This window comes from Drosophila serrata, unplaced genomic scaffold (genome assembly GCF_035046125.1).
Source record: "Drosophila serrata isolate PLE 108 unplaced genomic scaffold, ASM3504612v1 contig_276, whole genome shotgun sequence".
NCBI lineage: Eukaryota > Metazoa > Arthropoda > Insecta > Diptera > Drosophilidae > Drosophila > Drosophila serrata.
Genome location: NW_028257174.1, coordinates 11,640,966 through 11,659,105, shown reverse-complemented (window position 1 = coordinate 11,659,105; position 18,140 = coordinate 11,640,966). Strand labels below are relative to the sequence as shown.

Sequence of the window (18,140 nt, the reverse complement as noted above, 5' to 3'; positions counted from 1 at the left end):
TTTTTCCACTCTTTTATGTTATTACCTTGCTCCTGGAATTTAACAGCCCATGTTAACGAAAGCTGCTCTCATTTAATGTAACTAGCGAAGAGAGGGCGTAGGAGCGAAAATGAGCTTATGCATCCGTGCAAGGAGTGATTATGTTGAGTGGAAATACTGTCATACTTCTTTGCACTGAAGTAAATTAACCCTCTGCTGCCTTCTGTGCGCCTGTTACTTCAAATGGAGCAATTGCAAAATTTGTATTGAACATGTATAAGTTAAGCTGAGGTTTGGCCAGTACAATATTTTTACAACAATATTATTGTTTTTAAATTCCCTTAATATCGTGGAATAAATTTTCCATTTCCCAATATTGAGTAATTTGCAAACAGATAGCAAAAAAGGCAACTTATGCACAGCTCTGAACGACATTAAATGGTAATATTGGTTTGCACTTTTTATTTGCTATTTAAATCCCCAAAAGCGTCCTTCTGCCAAAGACATAGGAGAAGAGAGCCAAGCTGAGCTGCTGCGCTTCGTCATTTAGTGGAATTAATGGCTTGCACTCCATATGCACTCTTTAATTCCCCAAAGCAGACATCTTTTAAAGAGAGAGCAAAGAAGAGCACGGCTTAGCTGTTGACCATCGTCATCGTGTGGCGAGAGAGAGCGAAAAAATTCGCGCGCGACGCCAAAAAACAAACGGGGATAATAGAAAAGGGAAAATAGCGTTATCTCACTCACCCCTTTAGATGTGTTGTTGTGGCAGATCGGCCGGCAGCGGCGAACAAGTGGACGAAACGCACAACAGCAAAAGATGAACTTCACATTTGTAAGGTTATGTCACACTTTAGCACATTTTCTTCACGGTTTTTTGCACTTGCGCGTAGGATTAGCAATTAAATTAACTAACAAAGTAACACACAATGATCTTGTTAATGTTTTGGTTAGTAATATAAAGGAAAAACACGATGGCGGCCCGGTTTTCGGTTTGTGGGTACTCCAGGGGTGTCCCCACTTCAATAAAATTTTCACTGCCGGCATTTGGCGGGTTTCCGGGCTTTCCCAATTGTTTTTCCATACTTAATGGCACCTGCTATTGTTTTTCACCATTTATTGACACTTTCCGCTGTTTTTCCGCCGTTGGTTTACCTATTTACACTTTTTTCACCGATCTTGCGTGCGGCCGCCATGGTTGTCGTTTTTGCTCTGCCGGGTTTTTCTTTTGCACACTGTTACGTTAGTAGTTCGCTCCTGGAATTTAACAGCCCCATGTTAATGGATGCTGCTCTCTTGCTCTTATTTTAAAGTTAATGGCGAAGAGAGTGAATATATTGAGTGGGAATACTGAGTTAATTAACCATCTGCGGGTTTCTGCGAGCCTGGTGCTCGAATACGAAAAGTTAATGAAGTTATATTTATATTTTAAGTTTAATTTATTGCAATGATTAAATAAGTATTTCCCAAGAAAAAACTAAACCATTTTATTACGTATTTTAATTACGGTTTATTTCAAGTGTGTTTTTTCTTAATTTGTTTTTGTTTTTTTTTTTTTGGGGGGGGGGGGTGTGGGCGAGTGTTTCATCCGCTGATGAACAAATTACATTTGACATAATACATAATGAGAACGCTTTTGATGTCGGGTCGCCCTGTTTCCCAACTTCTTTTTTGTTTTGGGTTTTTTTAACTTTTTAATTAATTTTTTTGTAATTAATTGCACATGAACATGAGTATTGTACATATGTTGGTGTACTTTTATGTAATGCGTGTGCCGATCATGTTCGTGTTTCACTTCATTGCAATTTCCCATTCATGTTTTTGCAACTCAAATACCCTTTTTTTTGGAGACTACGATGAAGGTACGTTTCCTATAGCAAAGCTATATTTATTTAAGATCCGATACCGTATGGGAACGTCAACAAACAAGGTTTCATTTGATTCATTATGCATTTTCTTTAATCATTTGCTAAGGCTAATTTCATTCTGCTTTTCTTCTCTTTTGTTTTCTCTGTTCTTATTTTCTTGGGTGTAGGTGTGTGTTTGGCGAAAAAACATTGCATAATTATGGGGGCAGTGGATGCTTCAAGGGGTGCTAATACAGTGCAAACTCTGTGGCATGAACAAGAGCCAGAAGAGTGAGTATTTTTAAGTCTGATAAATACGAAAATGTGAATAAAAAATGTGAAAATTATATAGTTTATATTTTATAGAGAATTTTGCTTTGACTTTTCAATAAACCATAACCTTATTCTTATAGAATTTGATTCCAGCTTGTGGCACAAAATATATTCTATTTTGAATGAATATTTAAGTTATTAGATTTAAACCCCATCGATTTAAGATCGAATTGAAAGTTCACCTCACAGAGTGTGCACTGTATAGGCATATAAATCAAGTCTTAAAAAAAACAAAAGCCACTCCTGTGTAACTCTCTTACTGGCGGATGTGGGTGTGATTGGGCGTGTGGGTGTGCGTGTGTATTTCACATCGATATATTCGATAAATCGATTTGATTCGACAACAACAACAACAAAAAGAAAAGGCACAATTTTGATGAAACGCTTTCCCAATGCTTTTGTCAATGCGCATGCGTGTCCTCCCAAATGGAAATCATCTCTTTGCCATGTGTGGAAATTCTAGGGCGAAAAGGTTAGTCAAAGAAAATCCATTTTGTTTTTATGTTTCTTCAGCAGTTCCTTTGCTCTAATTTGCAATATACATTAATATATATATATTTATATATATATATTGTTTCTTTATCTAGTTGATAATTGCTTGAGTTAGTTAGTTTTCGAGGGATTCACGTTTTGTTTTTCTTTTTTTTTAGTAAAATCTAAGGCTAGTTGGAAAAGTGATGCTGGGAGGAGGGGGCGTGGAAAGGACGCGGCTCTCCTGCTGCTGGGAAGAACCAATTGTTCGCTAGGAGAATTCTGCGATGCCAGCCCCTGATTATTTTTATAAGTATTTTAGTTTAGTTTTTTTGTTTGAGCGAAAAAAAATCACTTGTTACAATTAAGTTACCCATAAAAGACGTGGGGCACACCCTGTTAAGCGGTTATCTATAGTTTCACTTCCTCTTTTGCTTAGCTCTCTTCTGTTCCTACTTTCTTTTCTCCCATTTCTCTTTATATCTCTTCCTCCTTTCATTTGTTTAATGCTTTAGGTTAATGCAATTAATTACGCTAGTTGGATGTATCAAATTGATTAAGAAGAAGCTTGCTTGGATTTGTATTTTTGTTTATTACATTTAAGGATTCTCCGCCTCTGCTTCTTCTTCTGATTCTTTTCGTTTCTTTTTATTTATATTTGAAATTTATTTATTTTGTTTTTCTTCTTTGCTTACTTTCGTTTTTTTATTTTAACAATGGTGAAAATTATATCATGAACTTGTTACTGCAGTTTTTGTTTTATGTATATATGTATATATTTGTATATATTTTTTAAATAATATCAAATTTACTCACAAAAAAAGAATAGTATGTTTCAAGTAGGAGAGAAAGAGAGAGGATAGTAAATAATAATATTATTAAGTAGTACAAAAAAAATAATAGTATTTTTATGCATATTTATATGAATAATATAATTAACACTCAACTTGAATTTAGCTAAATTTCATTCTTGATTCGAATTTCATATGTGTTTCGCTTTTGTTTTTTAATCTTCGTCTGTGCGTAAATTGATTTTTATTTTATAATTTAAATTAATCAGCAAATATTTAGAGTTATCCCCAGCTAGCTTTCATTTACTTTTGTATTTAATTTAGTTATTTATTTATTTGCCTTTGCAATTCGATTTGTCGCTTCAATACGAAAAAAAAACATAGTTTTTGTATTGTAAATATGTGTTTGCGTGTGTTTTGTATATAAAATTAGACCGCATCGGTAATCCATGTATGTATGTATATATGTTTGTGTGTTTTTGTGTGTATTATCTACATACAATAATTGTTTTATAGATTTTCTGTTTGTTTAAATATACAATATTATTACTCATTATATATTAGATTTAAATCAACGCGACAACACTTTGCTTCTTGCTTTCTACTTCTGCTTTCTGCTCTTGCTTTCTGCTATTCCTTAGTCCTTCCCTAATCCTTCCTCAGTTCCCCAATTCGATACCTCAACTGTGGCCATAGTTTACTTTGACTTTGTGGACGCGTTTTCAGAAAAAGGAGTGCGACGATTTCTGGCTGACTATATTCTAAATGGTACAGATACATATATAAGTAGATGTTTAGTGAATGAATGTGTGTGTGTTTAGGTGTTTATATGCAACTTTTCCGCTAGTTTCTAGTATTTATTATACGCAAGTTTGTTATCCATTTCTTAACTTGTTTTCTTTTTGTTGCTTTTAGGCAAAGGCGAGTGGGAAAAATTACATACATCTAACAACAAATGCACCAACGTTCATCATCATCATCATCGTCATTATTAGCATTATTATAATAATAATTATTAAAATTATTATTCAATCAATGTATATAGTTATCATTATTTATTATCATTATCGTAATGGTAAATCGTTATCGTCATTCTCTGACTATATATCTGCCACCGCATCGTCGTCGGTCGTCATCGTCGTCAATATTATTCGTAGTCAGCTAATAAACATTGTCGTACTTAAACTTACATTATGCAGTGTGTATGTGTGTGTGTGTGTTTTTGTTTCGTGTGTGTGTGTACATATTTTCCATTCTTTATATAGATCAATAATATATATCAAAAAACACATTATCGTCAACATAACTAACTCGCTATAACTCTTGGCTCTCGTATGTGTATATAAACATCAACATAAACAAACAACACTAGCGCTTCGTCTCTCTATGCCATTATATAATCGGATCTTACGTCTATATGTAAGTGGTGTGTTGTATATATTATATATTTCGCTTTCTTTTCATTTGTTTTGTTGTTTTTTTTTTTATTTTTTGTTTATACCCAACTTTTGTTCTAACTAAAAACTATACACCTTTGTCCGTTTCATTCAGTTTGAACATCTATGTATGTATATATACCATTATTTTCGTCTCCTCTACTCTCTTTCTCTCTATCGAATTCCCTACGAAATGCCAAATGCTCCTGCGCTTTCTTTCTATCTCTCTCAGAGAACTCTCAACTGTTCTTCCCTAGCGTGCTTTCTTCTGATCTTATAGTACACCCATACCTGTGAGTTATAGGGCACATCCAAAACTTTTGTTGGGCAATTTGCTACATTAAGTTGGCTGCTGCGGCTGCGTTATTAGAAATTTGTTTCTCTAATGTCTTCTGTCCGTGTTTCTACTGCGTTGTTGTTGTTGTTGTTGAAGTTGTAATAGAGTTGTTGGAGTTGTTGTGGTTTAAGTAGTTGTTGTAATCGTTACAGTCCTTGTAGTTGTTGAAGTTGCTGCTGCTGTTGTTGTTGTTTCAGTTACAGTTTCTGTTATTGTGATGCTTCCTCATCATCAGTGCGGCGTCTTCTGTTGTTGCGTCTGTTGATTTGTTGCTGCCGCTGTTGCTCCTATTGTTGCTGTTGTTGTTCTCGAGACCGGTCGAGATCGAACTCGAGGCGGCAGTGTCCATGTTGTGGTGGCTGTTGGTCATAGAGATTCCTTGGAAGGTACCCAAATGGTTGGTCCCGATTGTGACCAAATCATTGATTTCACTTTGCTATAGATCTCCTCAATGGTGTCGCCCTGAACAACGCCTGTTATGGATAATGAAAGAGATGTATATTAATTTGATATATAAGTAATATCCATATGAACTTACCCGTAAAGTATTCGCCGAATTCCTGTTCCATCTTAATCGCCCGCTCATAAGTCTTCTTGGCCTGCTCCTCCGTCATCCGACGATTCATCTCCCTAAGGGGTTTTAGATATACATTTAATAGGAGAATGCTTAAGAGGATCTTTTGGAATAAACTCACATCACCGAGTCCACAGACTTGGGCTTGATGAACACAGCAACGGGATAGAGCTGGGCCACTTGGAGCCGCTTGATTGCATTGCCGGAAACATCCAGGATGCAGTGTTTACCCTTTTCCGCCACCTCACGGACACTGGCCACCGAGGTGCCATACAGATTATCATTGTACTGTCCCGCCTCAATGAACAGATGATTCTGGATGTCGCGCTCCATTTGCTCGCGCGAGGACACAAAATGATAGTCCCTGCCGTCCACCTCATATTCGCGCTTGGGTCGGGTGGTGTCTAAGGAGAAGCGAAAGGGAAAAGGTTATTATTAAGGAAGAATAAAGATGAGTGTATAAATATATTTACGTGGCACACAGGATCCAAACTTGTCGGGATACTCTGATATTAAATCATCGTTGATGCGATCCTTTAGGGGTCCCAGAATTATAACCGGACGCGTATAGTTGATGGACAAGCGCTGCACGGCCTCGTAGGACAGCACTGTCTCCTCGGAAGCTGGAAAGTAGGGCAAGCAATCGGATATTAGGATCATGACAACGTGCAGGTGTGCTTCTACTACATCATCGCAGTGTTCTAGAGATGAGTGGAAAACTGGATGGGCGGGAAGGATGGTGGGGAAAAATGGATGGAGGATGGGATTTCTAGGACTCAAAATTTACTTTCAAATCGGATCAAAGTTTCAAAAACTTTAGTTTTGGGGGAGAGCAGCATTACATTTTACACAAGATCAATTAGAGCTAGGGGATAAATTTAGTGGATCTTCTCAGGGGGTGGGATATATATTTATAACTCTAAGCTAGGTTCGGTTAAGTTCTCATATACAAAGGATTCACAATTGTTATACCATTTTTTCAGGATTAATTAGCAAAATATATATGTAAGAGTCCCAGGCAGGAGATTCTACATTTAGGATTTTAATTTGATTCTAGTTCAGTTCTAATGTTCAATTTGTTGGGCTTAACTTTCTCAAGACATTCAAAATATACAAATATATAGAAAATGAAACGGCAATTAAAATAGAAATCGTATTCCAAATGTAAATGCATTATATGTTTTTTGTGTGAAATTATGTTTCTAAAGTATTCAAAGCTACACGACGACACTCATGTATGACATGGCCATAAACATACACTCGTGTGTTTACATAAAGAAAACATAAGATATAGATAGATGGTGTGTAGGGCAGGCGAACACTACAATTACAATAACGATTACAATTACAATTACATACTACATACATGACATCATGATCTTTTACATACATGGCACACACACAATTCTTGGACACACAATATCGAAAATGAGTGAAGGGCGTCATGTGTCTCATGTGAAATTAGAGCTAGCTCTCAGATGATATATATATTATTTTTTTGGGGTCAGTTTTCATTGATTATTGTTGTTGTTGAAGGAACACAATCGCTGTTCTTTTTTTTTAGGGGAATTATTTGGTTACAAAAAACACTGGATTTACTCACTTGACTTGACTTGAAGAGACTTACAGAGACGATCGAACTTTTAACGAGTGCTACGACCAAATAAAACTCCCTCGATTTGTACAATTCCTTTTATTTTTTTTTATATCGTTTTTCAGATTGTAAATATTTCACAAATATCTGAGAAACAAAAAGGGGGGCCAGGATATGGACGGAAAACCCTCTTCTCATATATATAGTTTGTTTTATATTTCTCTTCCGTTTAAGAAACAATTTTTGCGGGTGAAGGGAAACACATGCAAAATACGAAGGAGACGAGCAAAAAATATACATTTAAAGACAACAGCAAGTCAAACTCAATTGTGATCGGTCCAGTACTCACATTATATATATATGTATATATATCGTGTTTGGGGGTGTGATTTAACTCGGAGGAAAAGACGGGGCAATCCAACTAACTACCAAGTCAAAGGGAGAAAAGTACTCTAAGCTCAAATTCAATGGGGTCCTTTTTTTATAGATATATTTTCTGGGTGATTCTACAATGTGAAAAAAATAGGGGGGAGTGGTGGGTGGTGGGGGATACGATACCGAGTGTGTGTATGTGTGTGTGGGGGGGATCACAGGACTAATTTGCTATTGAGTGGAGTGGATTTCATAGTCATTTGGTTCTACGCAACTGTCAACAATTCACAAATATATCAATAATGTTTAAAACATAATAAAAAGAATAAATTGTATAAGAACAAAAGTAAAAAAAGGGACAAATAGATATAATTAGGGCCTCAATGGAGATATTTTCCTAATTACACAGCCACAACAAAAGAAGACAGAGAAGATTACTTCGGGAAGCCGAAGTCTGAATACCCTTGTAGTTTCCATTATTGACTTTAAGAACGAATTGAAAATCTATCAAAACTAGACCAAAAATCCATTTAATATCGAATAAAATAATGGTATTATGATTTTAGTCAGAAGCCTATAACCCTATAAAGGAGTCATTTCCGACCCCATAAATCATATATATTCTTAATCAGTATCGAAAACCGAGTCTATTTAGTCATGTCCCAGGGAAAATTAATTTTTCAAATTTTTTGAAAATTTTATAAGGGGTTACATCGTTAAAATTTTCGAAATTTTATCAAAAAATCTGATTTTTTCAATTTAAATAGAGTATGCAGATTTATGCATTTAATGAAAACTAGCATAGAACAGCTTTCCTTATTGAAATTAATAAATTTTTAGCCAAGTTATGATATTTTTAAACTTTGATTTTTCTATAAAATTATCATGTTTTTATATGCTAAATTTTTAGGTAAAACAAAGTTTTTCAAATATTCTAACTAAGCCAAAAATGAACTTATTTTAATTCGGAAAGCTGTTCTGTGCTAGTTTTTGAAAGGTTAACAAATCTGCATACTCAGTTACAAACTTTAAAAAAAATTCAAATTTTGATAAATTTTGTGACAATTTTAACGATGTAACCCCTTATAAAATGATGAAAAATTTACTACAATTTTTTTTCTTTGAAACACAGCTAAATTGACTCGGCTGTTAATGCTGATCAAGAATATATATGATTTATGGGGTCGGAAATGATTTTTTCACTGTGTTTTAAGCTTCTAACTAAATCATAATACTCCAAAGGGTAAAAAATATCCTTGGACAGGAAACATCGATATATCATTTCTGTATCGCAAATGCCAATATATAAATTAATATTCTAACCTTGAAATAAATCGATAATATAAAACAAACATAAAAAATAGTGTAAACCAAAGTTATAAACAAGAGTCAGTTGTAAATGAAAGAAGATATTAATATCAAATAATAATATAAACTTCAGTTTACAAAAAGTAATCAAAATACAAAATAAAAATCTGTAAACACCGACTTGGATCGGGATTTGTTCCTCTTAGATTGCTTATTCTCTCTGGCTCATGATCTTTAAAGATGGATCCGAAGTTGCCACAAAAAAGAACAATATACTCAAATCTACTAAAGGCCTTTTTTTACGAAGGATATCTCTAAGATGTATGTCCTCGCGATATATATGGGGGAGAGAGAGAGCGAGGGACAGAGAAAGAGATAGAAATATGGAGTGAGACAGCAGTGAATGAGAGAAAAAGCAAAGAGAAAGGCGGAAATTAAATCAAATCATAGAAAGAACGAACGAAATATACATACAACCAAGTGGAAATGATCTTGCAAAATTTTGTTTCTTTTGTATTCAGAACTAAATATTTAACTTTCATTCTTGCTGGATTGTTTTTTTATAGAAGAAAACATAAGCATTGTTGTAATTTTCACTAGTATTACGAAAAAGAAGAGACTTGTTGTTGACTTTTTTTTTGCTGTTGGTTGTTGTGGTTGCTTTTTGGTTGGTATAGTTTTTTTTTTGTGATTGTTGGTTGGTTCAGTTGCTCGACTTACGATAGTCAGCGTCATTATTCTCCAAGTAGATCAGAGTTATCTGCTCCATATCGGGTAGCTCCACCCTGTAGATAATCTCGCCTGATCGATTGGTGGATTAGTTGTCGATTGAGGTGTACGAAAGGTTGATAAGCGCAGATTTTAGAAGAATTTAGTAGTTGATTTGGTGGATTGTTGGTTGGTTGGTTGGTAGATTGGTTGTCGCAGTTCGTGAGCGCATGGTTACAACAAATATATATGTATACATATAGAGATATATTTCGGTTTGTCATTTTGATGTTTGGTTTTCGGTTTTGTTTTTATGTTTTTTTTTCGGGTTTTTGATTTGTTTGAGAAGTTAAATATTTATAAATATATATAGAGAGAGAGATATATATGTATATATTGCGATACGTATGTATATGCATGAGTGTATTTACGAGGTTTCGAGGATTCACAAAAAAAAACAAGTTTTACGAATAACAAAATTAGGTTCGTTTGTAGTATTTGTTCCATATATACATACATATATGGATGGTTCGATCATGTGTGTATATATATTTAGAAATACAGAGAGATAGATGAAGTGACGCAGAATAAAACAATATAGTAGATATATAGTAGCAGACATAGTAGTAGAATAGTAGTAACAGTAATAATAGTAGTAGTAGTAGTAGATTCGAACAGTTGAGAGTTGAGACAAACAGTAGTAGTTATTGTTGTTTGTTGTTGTAGTTGTTGTTGAAGTAGTTGTTGAAATAGTTGTAATAGTTGTTGTTGTTGTTTGTAGATTGATTGGTTGGTTGGTTGATTGATTGGTTGGTTGGTAGTAGTAGTAGGCAAACAACACAAGAATTCAAAGTAGTTCACACAGACACAAGGGGGTTAAGAATGTAAAAAGAAGAAGAACAGAAATACCAAAAGATTAACAACAAATTGTAATCACAGCTTTCATTATGTCTTGTACTGTACTGTATGTAAGTGTTTCGAGTTTCGATAAAAGATATATTTAATGGCTGCGATTTGAAAACACAAAGATGTATATCTCGAAAGGATAGATTGGGAAGAGTTTAGTCTAGTTTCTTCCTATTAAGGTTTCTCATTATGTATGTGTGTGTGTTTGTCTTTGGATATTCCGAGTCGAGAATTGTCCTGGCAAAACTTTCTTTCGGAGTTCAGAGTTCAGAGTTGGAGCAGGTAGAGGAAGAGCACTCTTTAGTATTTCTGTATTCACACCAAGCACATTTAATGTATGTATGCCGTACACACATATGTACATACCGACTGGCGTAACAGTCGGTTCAAGTTACATCAATGTATATGTACATTCAGATTGATTGATCGACATCGAATCGAGCGTGGCAAAAACAAAAACATTGAAAAACGACGTGTGATGCAAGCGGATAGGATAATAAAGAGAACAGCCAAGTTTTGATCGAAATGGTAGAGATTGATTGTCTGTTTAATTTTAATCGAGGGGAAAGGGAAGGGGTCTGGGTCTGTATGTATGCCTAAAGTATGTAAGTATATATTACATCCAAAATAATTATAGTCTAAGCCACAGCTCGTACTTTAGGCTCACTTTTTCTATTCAGTTTCCAAGAAAGAATCTTAAAAGAGCTGACTTTCTGTCTCAGAATGCAGAAAAAATAATAAAAAAAAAACTCTGCGAATCCTTTAAGATGCCGTTGCTTATGCTGTGCAGGCAAAGCATGAAATAGGATGCGAGAAAGGCTTCTTTCTATTTAATTTTCTTTTTAAATTATATTCCTTGGGTCAGTTTTTGCGAGATCTGGCTTAAACACAATCATTTATGTTGGAAGTACTTAGGTGCATATAGCAAGATGTTTGCTATCTTCGTAAAATAGGTCTGTAACTTCAGTAAATCTGATGAATATATGTATTAGACGTAGTGTAACGCAAACGTTCTATATATGCTTTCATTTTTTTAGTTAACATTTGATATACTCTTGGTACATAAGGGTATAAAATATGAGCCATTGTAATATCAATGCACATACATAAATTTCGTTTAGATTATGTACATTTACATTACATTCTTTGTACATTAGACACCAAATTGATGATCATTGATACATCTCATTGGCCTAGTTTTCTTCACATTTAGTGTACATTTATTGGACATTTACATGCATATGATTAGAGTTCTGTTTTGAATGTTACATTGGACGACCTATTGAAATCCTCAAGTCTTTATGGATGTAGTATATGAATGTATGTATGTACGAAACAAACTATATATCACAAATTAAGTCATACATATAATTAAGACCTATTTATATAGTTTGAGAATCTCTTGATGTATTATATATCTAGAGCGAACGAGTATTGTAGAGATCGCCAGAGATGTGTGATGTACAGAGATGTAAGAATGTAAGGGGGGAAAAACGTACTGAGAACTCAAAATGGTTGAACAAACAAATAGAGTGGAGGTCAGGAATAAATCCAGTTTATATTCACGTCAATTCTGTGTGATGATGTACTGACATATGTATGCATGTATGTAAATATATATGTTATGTATGTAGACATGATGTATGTTATGTACGTAAGGTATGACGGAGACTGAAGACTGGTGTTAGTTCTTATAGCAAATGCAAATTCTATGAGTGTAAATCGGATGTTAGCGTCTTATAAAATGTTATATTATGTTATGTATTTAATCAGATTTGTATATGTGATAGATAGATAGATATATATGTTTAAGTAGATATCGATATGTATATGTTTGTAAATACTTTGGATCGAGCGAGTACATACCTCCTTCAGCATTGGCATCGTCTTGTGTGTAGCAAAGCATAAAGGCTAGAAAAACGAAGAGAAAATAAACGAGAAACCGAAAGGGAAGAGAAAATAGAGAAGAACAGAAGAGAAGAGAATCGAAAGAGATATATGTTTTGGTCAGTTTAAAACAGAATAGCGATGACGATCGATTCATTTCGATAGACAGAATTATATATTTAATTATCGTTTTGTGGTAAAATGTGATTATGAATGGTTCTTTCACATATATAAATTAATGGTTATATATATTTTTCCAATGCCAGAACCATTCAAGACCAGGGAAACCATCTAGGGGTTCCTTTTGTCTCTGCTATATGTATTATATTATTAGTTGGAAACAGATCTAGCGGGGTATCAAGAGTTGATTTTTTTTTTTGCTAGTTTTTCACAGTCGCAATAGTGATGTAAATATTTGATGAAAGCAGCTGGACACACAGTTATAATTATTAGTTTGATTTCTTGATAGAGAGAACAGCGATAAGAAGATAATATATATTGTGTGTGTACTGTCAGTAAGGAGTAGCAGGAGAAAAAGCTTATTTTTTATAAATGAACAAAATAACGAAAACGACTTGGTTTCATCACGATGATGTATATGATGTAAAACGTGCTCTTCGTCTCTTGTTTACGTTGGTTACAAAACAGTTACTTTAGCCTAAGCCAAAACTATAGTTATATATACACGATGATGACCATGAGCTATATATATAGAAGAACCCCTCAAGGACTACCGGTTAGTAAGATCGTGAATGTGTGTAGTTATAGCTTACTGTCTATATGTGGTTGTGATGTGAGAGAAACTAGACCCATTGATAAAGCCCTGACACCTTCTTAATGCATTTACAAAACGGTAAGATTACTGCTGAATATATATATATACAGATATATCCATATATATATATATGGAAGGGAGAGTCCTCATAACATCATATTTATAACTTACGTTGCGGTTCATTCGCCTGATTGTTGTTGACATTGTTGATGTCAATCTCGCTGGTGCTGCTCACAACTCCATTGGCTACAAGCACACACATTTTTAGATTGGGTTCGATCGAGGGGGGTTCAGGGGTCACGGCACACACAAAATAATAAACACAACATCGACATCCAAGCACATCGAACAGAAATTGTGATATGTGTGTGTATGTTGAGGTACGGGTAATGTACGATGTTTCATTGGTTCATCATCATCATCATCATCATCGGTGGTGTTTTTTTTATCCAAGTGTAATTGGTGGTGAGTGTGGATAGAGTATGAGTGTTGGGACATCACGGATTGTCGAGGGATAACAATTTATATAGATATGAAAATAAACAGAAATATAAATTAAATGAATGCAAAGAAAAATGGAAACAATAAAAATGTACATAAATAATAATAATGGCTTGAATATTCCAACACAAATGATTGAAAATAAACAATTTCACATAGAATCTGCTTCACTTTGTTCATATTTTTTAATTAAAATACATCAACATTGAGAAAGACAATAAACAATTATAAACAAACATGAAAAATCTATAGCTTATGGTGACTGTTCTTGGAGTAAGGGATATATCCTTAGTGTTACTCTACTTCTTCACATTAATCATTATTTCTTTGTAAAAAAACAGTTCCCATTTGGCTAAATATTGGACAAGGACTTTTAAGAGTGAGTTTTGTTGGTGCAAAAGATGAAAACCTAATAACATTTACATCTTCTTCTTACAATTTAAATCAAAACAAAACAAAAACACGCACTCTTTAGACATTCGAGCAAACCGCCCCAAAGGACATCATACACGCAAAACAAACAACCAGTCAGAGAATCGGTAGAGAAATAGCGACAGAGTAAAAGGACTGTGTTGGACCTTAAGTTTAGAACTAGATATTGCTGCCTCGATTGGTTTTAGTTGGTCAATTCGCGTCTTTTAATTACAGTCTTCCGTCTTCGGAGAAAGAGCAAACGAACTCAGAACGGAGTTACGAGTGAGAGACGGACGGCTGGCTTCCCATTGAGACTTGGTCTACTTACGCTCTTGGTCGCTTCCATCTTCATTCTTCTCATCGCGACTCTTCATAAACGGAAATTTGCGCGAGAATGTGAAATTCTTTTTCTTTCGATCCAATGTCGATTGCTGTAATAGACGGGAAAATTCATTTAATTTAAATGTAATAAAATATAATGTAAACACTCACCTTATCCATATTATTGTTGGCCGCCGCATGTCCCTGGAACTTGACGCTGCGATCCCTTGCCCGCATCTTTCGCTCCCATCGCCTCTTCGACGGCACAATGCCTATCTGTTCGTCCTCGTTATCGCCCAGGACACGTCGTGCCTGCCACCATTCATCATCGGAGGCATTCGTCACATGCAGTATATCGCCATGCTTGAAGGGCAATCCTCGGGATGGCAATCCATCGTCACGGTTCGGATCGTAATCGAATAGAGCGCGCACATATAGCGATCGCTTCTGCGTGGTCCGCAGGAGAGTTCCCGTTCCTCCAGCGCCAAGAGCCGCCTGCTGTTTCAGCTCCTGGATACGAGCCTCGAAGCGGTTGTACTCCTCGGGTCGATACTGCGCCACCAGGGTAACCACACCACCAGAAGTCTGCAAATAAACCTTAATTAGTACACATATATTTGTTTTTAATTCAATTTCAAAGTCACCTTGAGAGCCTGGGCCGCCTCCTCGTGGGTGGCATGCGTGAGGTTAACATTGTTTACGCTCAACAACTGGTCGCCACGCTTCAGCTCAGAGCCCAAGTCGGCAGGACCGCCGGCCAGTATAAAGGATACATAGATGCCCTGGCCATCCTCGCCGCCAACAATGTTGAAGCCCAGGCCCTGCGGTCCCTTCTGTATGGTAATGGTGCGCGGTTCTCTAAGGGATTGAAAGGATATTAGCAACTGTAGGAATAGAGGAAGGAGTATGCTACTCACCTGGTGATATCCTCGGTGCTGACGGCGCGCGGTGTTCCTGGCGGTACGGCGGCCAGTACATTTGTGGAGGCATATCGCGAGCCGGGCTCTAAGGAGTGATTTTTGTTCAAGGTTTATCGGTGGTTTTTCGTTGGGTATATAGTTAATATTTAGATATTAAGATAAATAGTTAGACAAAGATGGGGAGACAGAGATAGAGATAGAGACAAAGAATAGATCGGTTAATAAGGCTTTTAACAGAGAAAACAGTTCCCGCAATTCCAAGAGCAATTCCTTGTGAGATCTTACATTTATATATAGTAAAGACAGAGACAGAGATTCATTCGAAACGTAAAAGGGACAGAGACAGCAGGCACCGTCAGAGAAGGACGGCAACACCAATATATATATATGGTAACTGAGGCCAAACTGAGAAAAACGGAAACGGAAGATAACAGAACGGAAACTAAAGATTGCATCCCCACAATACACACACACACATAGATAAAGACACACACCATACACACAGACTCTCTCGTTGGATTAAACACAACAAAATCACCACAGATCGGTTTTATATTATATCTGAAATAATCCCAAAACGAACACACACAACTCTAAAAAACACAGGCGCCAAGCTCAATACACAAAATCTACTTGGGGGGAATAGGTGGGAGGCAGGGGCAGGGGCAGGGCAGCACATTATAGCAGCTTCCACAGCTTTTGTGAGAATGAAGGTGAATGTCTTTAAGGAGATCCTCAACAGTATCATTATTCATCAGCAGAGCAGCAATGGCAATTAATACAAGGTTCCAAGGACAAGGAATATTATTCTAGATCGGGCAGGATGAAGCAGGAGGGCAGGAAGAAGGCAAAATGCACAAAATAACAGAAAACTATGATTAAGAGTAATTAAAAGAAATTATATGGCAAACTAGCAGGATTAATTCAATTGAAAATACAATTAAAGGGGATAAATTGGGCTTAAAAAAGGAATTACTTAACTACTTAAAGCAAGATCTTTTCTTTTACCAAAGAAATGGAAAGATTAAGATCTTTTAAAGTAAAAAACCATAAAAGAAAACAATTAGTAAATAAAAGTAATACAAATAATAAGAAAACAAGACTACAAAGCATAGAAAATAAGATAAAGCATAAAGGTTATACAAGAAAATTCTACATGATAATAATAAGCCCAGGTACAAGTGCAATTATTGCTAGAGATTCGCAGGGAAACTCCCATAAATACCCTTGACCAGGACATATGATAGATGTTACACATAAGAAGGAAAGTATAAACAATGAATTACAAATTACAGAGGATCAATTAATGTAAATAATAAACAAATCAAATCGCTTACGGCGCGGCTGGGGTGATTGGGAACGGTTGCTTGGTGGCTGGGATTCGACAGGCAGGGCGGGCATGGAAGCATTGTTATAAAAGGAGGCGGGTGGTGTGGCTGGTGTTGCAACTGTTGTCGTGCCGCTGCTGTTGCTGCTGCTGCTGATGTTGTTGTTATTGTTGTTGTTGTTGATGTTATTAATGCTGATGATGTTGTTGCTGCCGCTATTGCTAATGTTGCTGTTGCTGTTAGCGCTAAGCGTCGGCGGCAACTTGCTGCTACTGTTGCCTGAGCCTGTGACTGTGGTGACTGTGGGGTTGTTGCTTGCAATGACTGATGCGGCTGCTATGGCTGCTGCAGCCAGTGGTGTTGGTGTTGGTGTTGGTGTTGCTATTGGTGGTGAATCGACAACCGTTTGTCCCAAACTATTTAGCGCACCTGTAGACTGCGAATTGGCCATCTGATGCTGCGCCTGCTGATGCACTTGACTTTGACTCTGGCTGCTGGCCAATTGGGACTGCGACTGTGACAATTGTTGGCCAGCTGTAAGGCCTCCTCCTCCTCCTCCTCCTCCGCCACCGGACGCACTGGTGGTCAAATGCTGTGTCTTGCCCACGATCAGTGTTACCTTGTCGGTGATTGATTTTAAAGTGGCCACCGCCAGTTCGTGCGTTACATTCTCCAGGTTCTTTTCGCTCTATAAACATAATATATCCTTGTAATTATTACCGTCTATTGATTATATTTGTATAATTTACCCCATTGGTGCGCACTCCAATTAGCTTATCTCCAATGTAGAGACGTCCGTCCACCTGAGCCGCTCCTCCATCCATTAGTTTCGTCACATAGATGCCATTATCGCCCGGGATGTGCTGATTACCAATGCCACCGGCAATGGAGAAGCCCAATCCCTTGCCACCCTTGACCAGATCAATCTCAATGACCTTGGGCCCACTGACACTATCCCGGGCATCGCCAGCTGCCGATCCAGGTGCCGGTGTTGTGGCCGTTCCTCGTTTTCGCTTCACATGAAGCTTCACCACATTACCGGCCTTCTTTAAAGCATCCACGGCGGAGGCATGTGGAACATCCACCACGGACACCTCATTCACAGAGACGATAATGTCATTGATGCTCAACCGTCCATCGGCGGCAGCTGCTCCGCCCGAAATGAGCTTGGTGATGTAGATGGAGGTATCGGTGCCGATGTGCGGATTATCTGTACCGCCGGCAATGGAGAATCCCAGTCCAGAGTTGCCACGCTCCAGTTGAATATCCTCGTACAACCAGCTGTCATCGCCATTCACCTGTTAAAGTAGGATTATAAATGGTTAATTAAATGTTTTA

General features: G+C 36.7%; 1 protein-coding gene and 1 long non-coding RNA gene across 51 annotated transcripts in view; both read right to left on the bottom strand.

Moving 5' to 3' along the window:
- Nucleotides 1–1,193, bottom strand: part of LOC110181693 (uncharacterized) — a 178,825-nt gene extending 177,632 nt beyond the window's left edge. The window contains exon 1 of the long non-coding RNA XR_015272492.1: nt 727–1,193. This is a non-coding gene — a long non-coding RNA (uncharacterized LOC110181693). The remainder of the gene's footprint in view (nt 1–726) is intronic.
- Nucleotides 1,194–3,202: 2,009 nt separating this feature from the next.
- Nucleotides 3,203–18,140, bottom strand: part of dlg1 (MAGUK family member discs large 1) — a 49,880-nt gene continuing 34,942 nt past the window's right edge. For 6 of the 50 annotated variants that reach the window (XM_086836515.1, XM_086836523.1, XM_086836524.1 and 3 more), the window contains 13 exons: nt 17,552–18,100; nt 17,232–17,490; nt 15,472–15,559; nt 15,199–15,412; nt 14,726–15,139; nt 14,562–14,664; nt 13,490–13,564; nt 12,523–12,567; nt 9,763–9,843; nt 6,242–6,391; nt 5,890–6,172; nt 5,733–5,824; nt 3,203–5,667 (listed from right to left, as the gene is read on the bottom strand). In XM_086836515.1, the coding sequence (XP_086692641.1) occupies nt 5,561–5,667; nt 5,733–5,824; nt 5,890–6,172; nt 6,242–6,391; nt 9,763–9,843; nt 12,523–12,567; nt 13,490–13,564; nt 14,562–14,664; nt 14,726–15,139; nt 15,199–15,412; nt 15,472–15,559; nt 17,232–17,490; nt 17,552–18,100 (2,460 nt within the window). In that variant the 3' untranslated portion in view covers nt 3,203–5,560. Of the gene's footprint in view, nt 5,668–5,732; nt 5,825–5,889; nt 6,173–6,241; nt 6,392–9,762; nt 9,844–12,522; nt 12,568–13,489; nt 13,565–14,561; nt 14,665–14,725; nt 15,140–15,198; nt 15,413–15,471; nt 15,560–16,811; nt 17,491–17,551; nt 18,101–18,140 lie in introns of all 50 variants that reach the window. The other 44 variants (XM_086836512.1, XM_086836513.1, XM_086836509.1 and 41 more) reach the window with 12 other exon arrangements.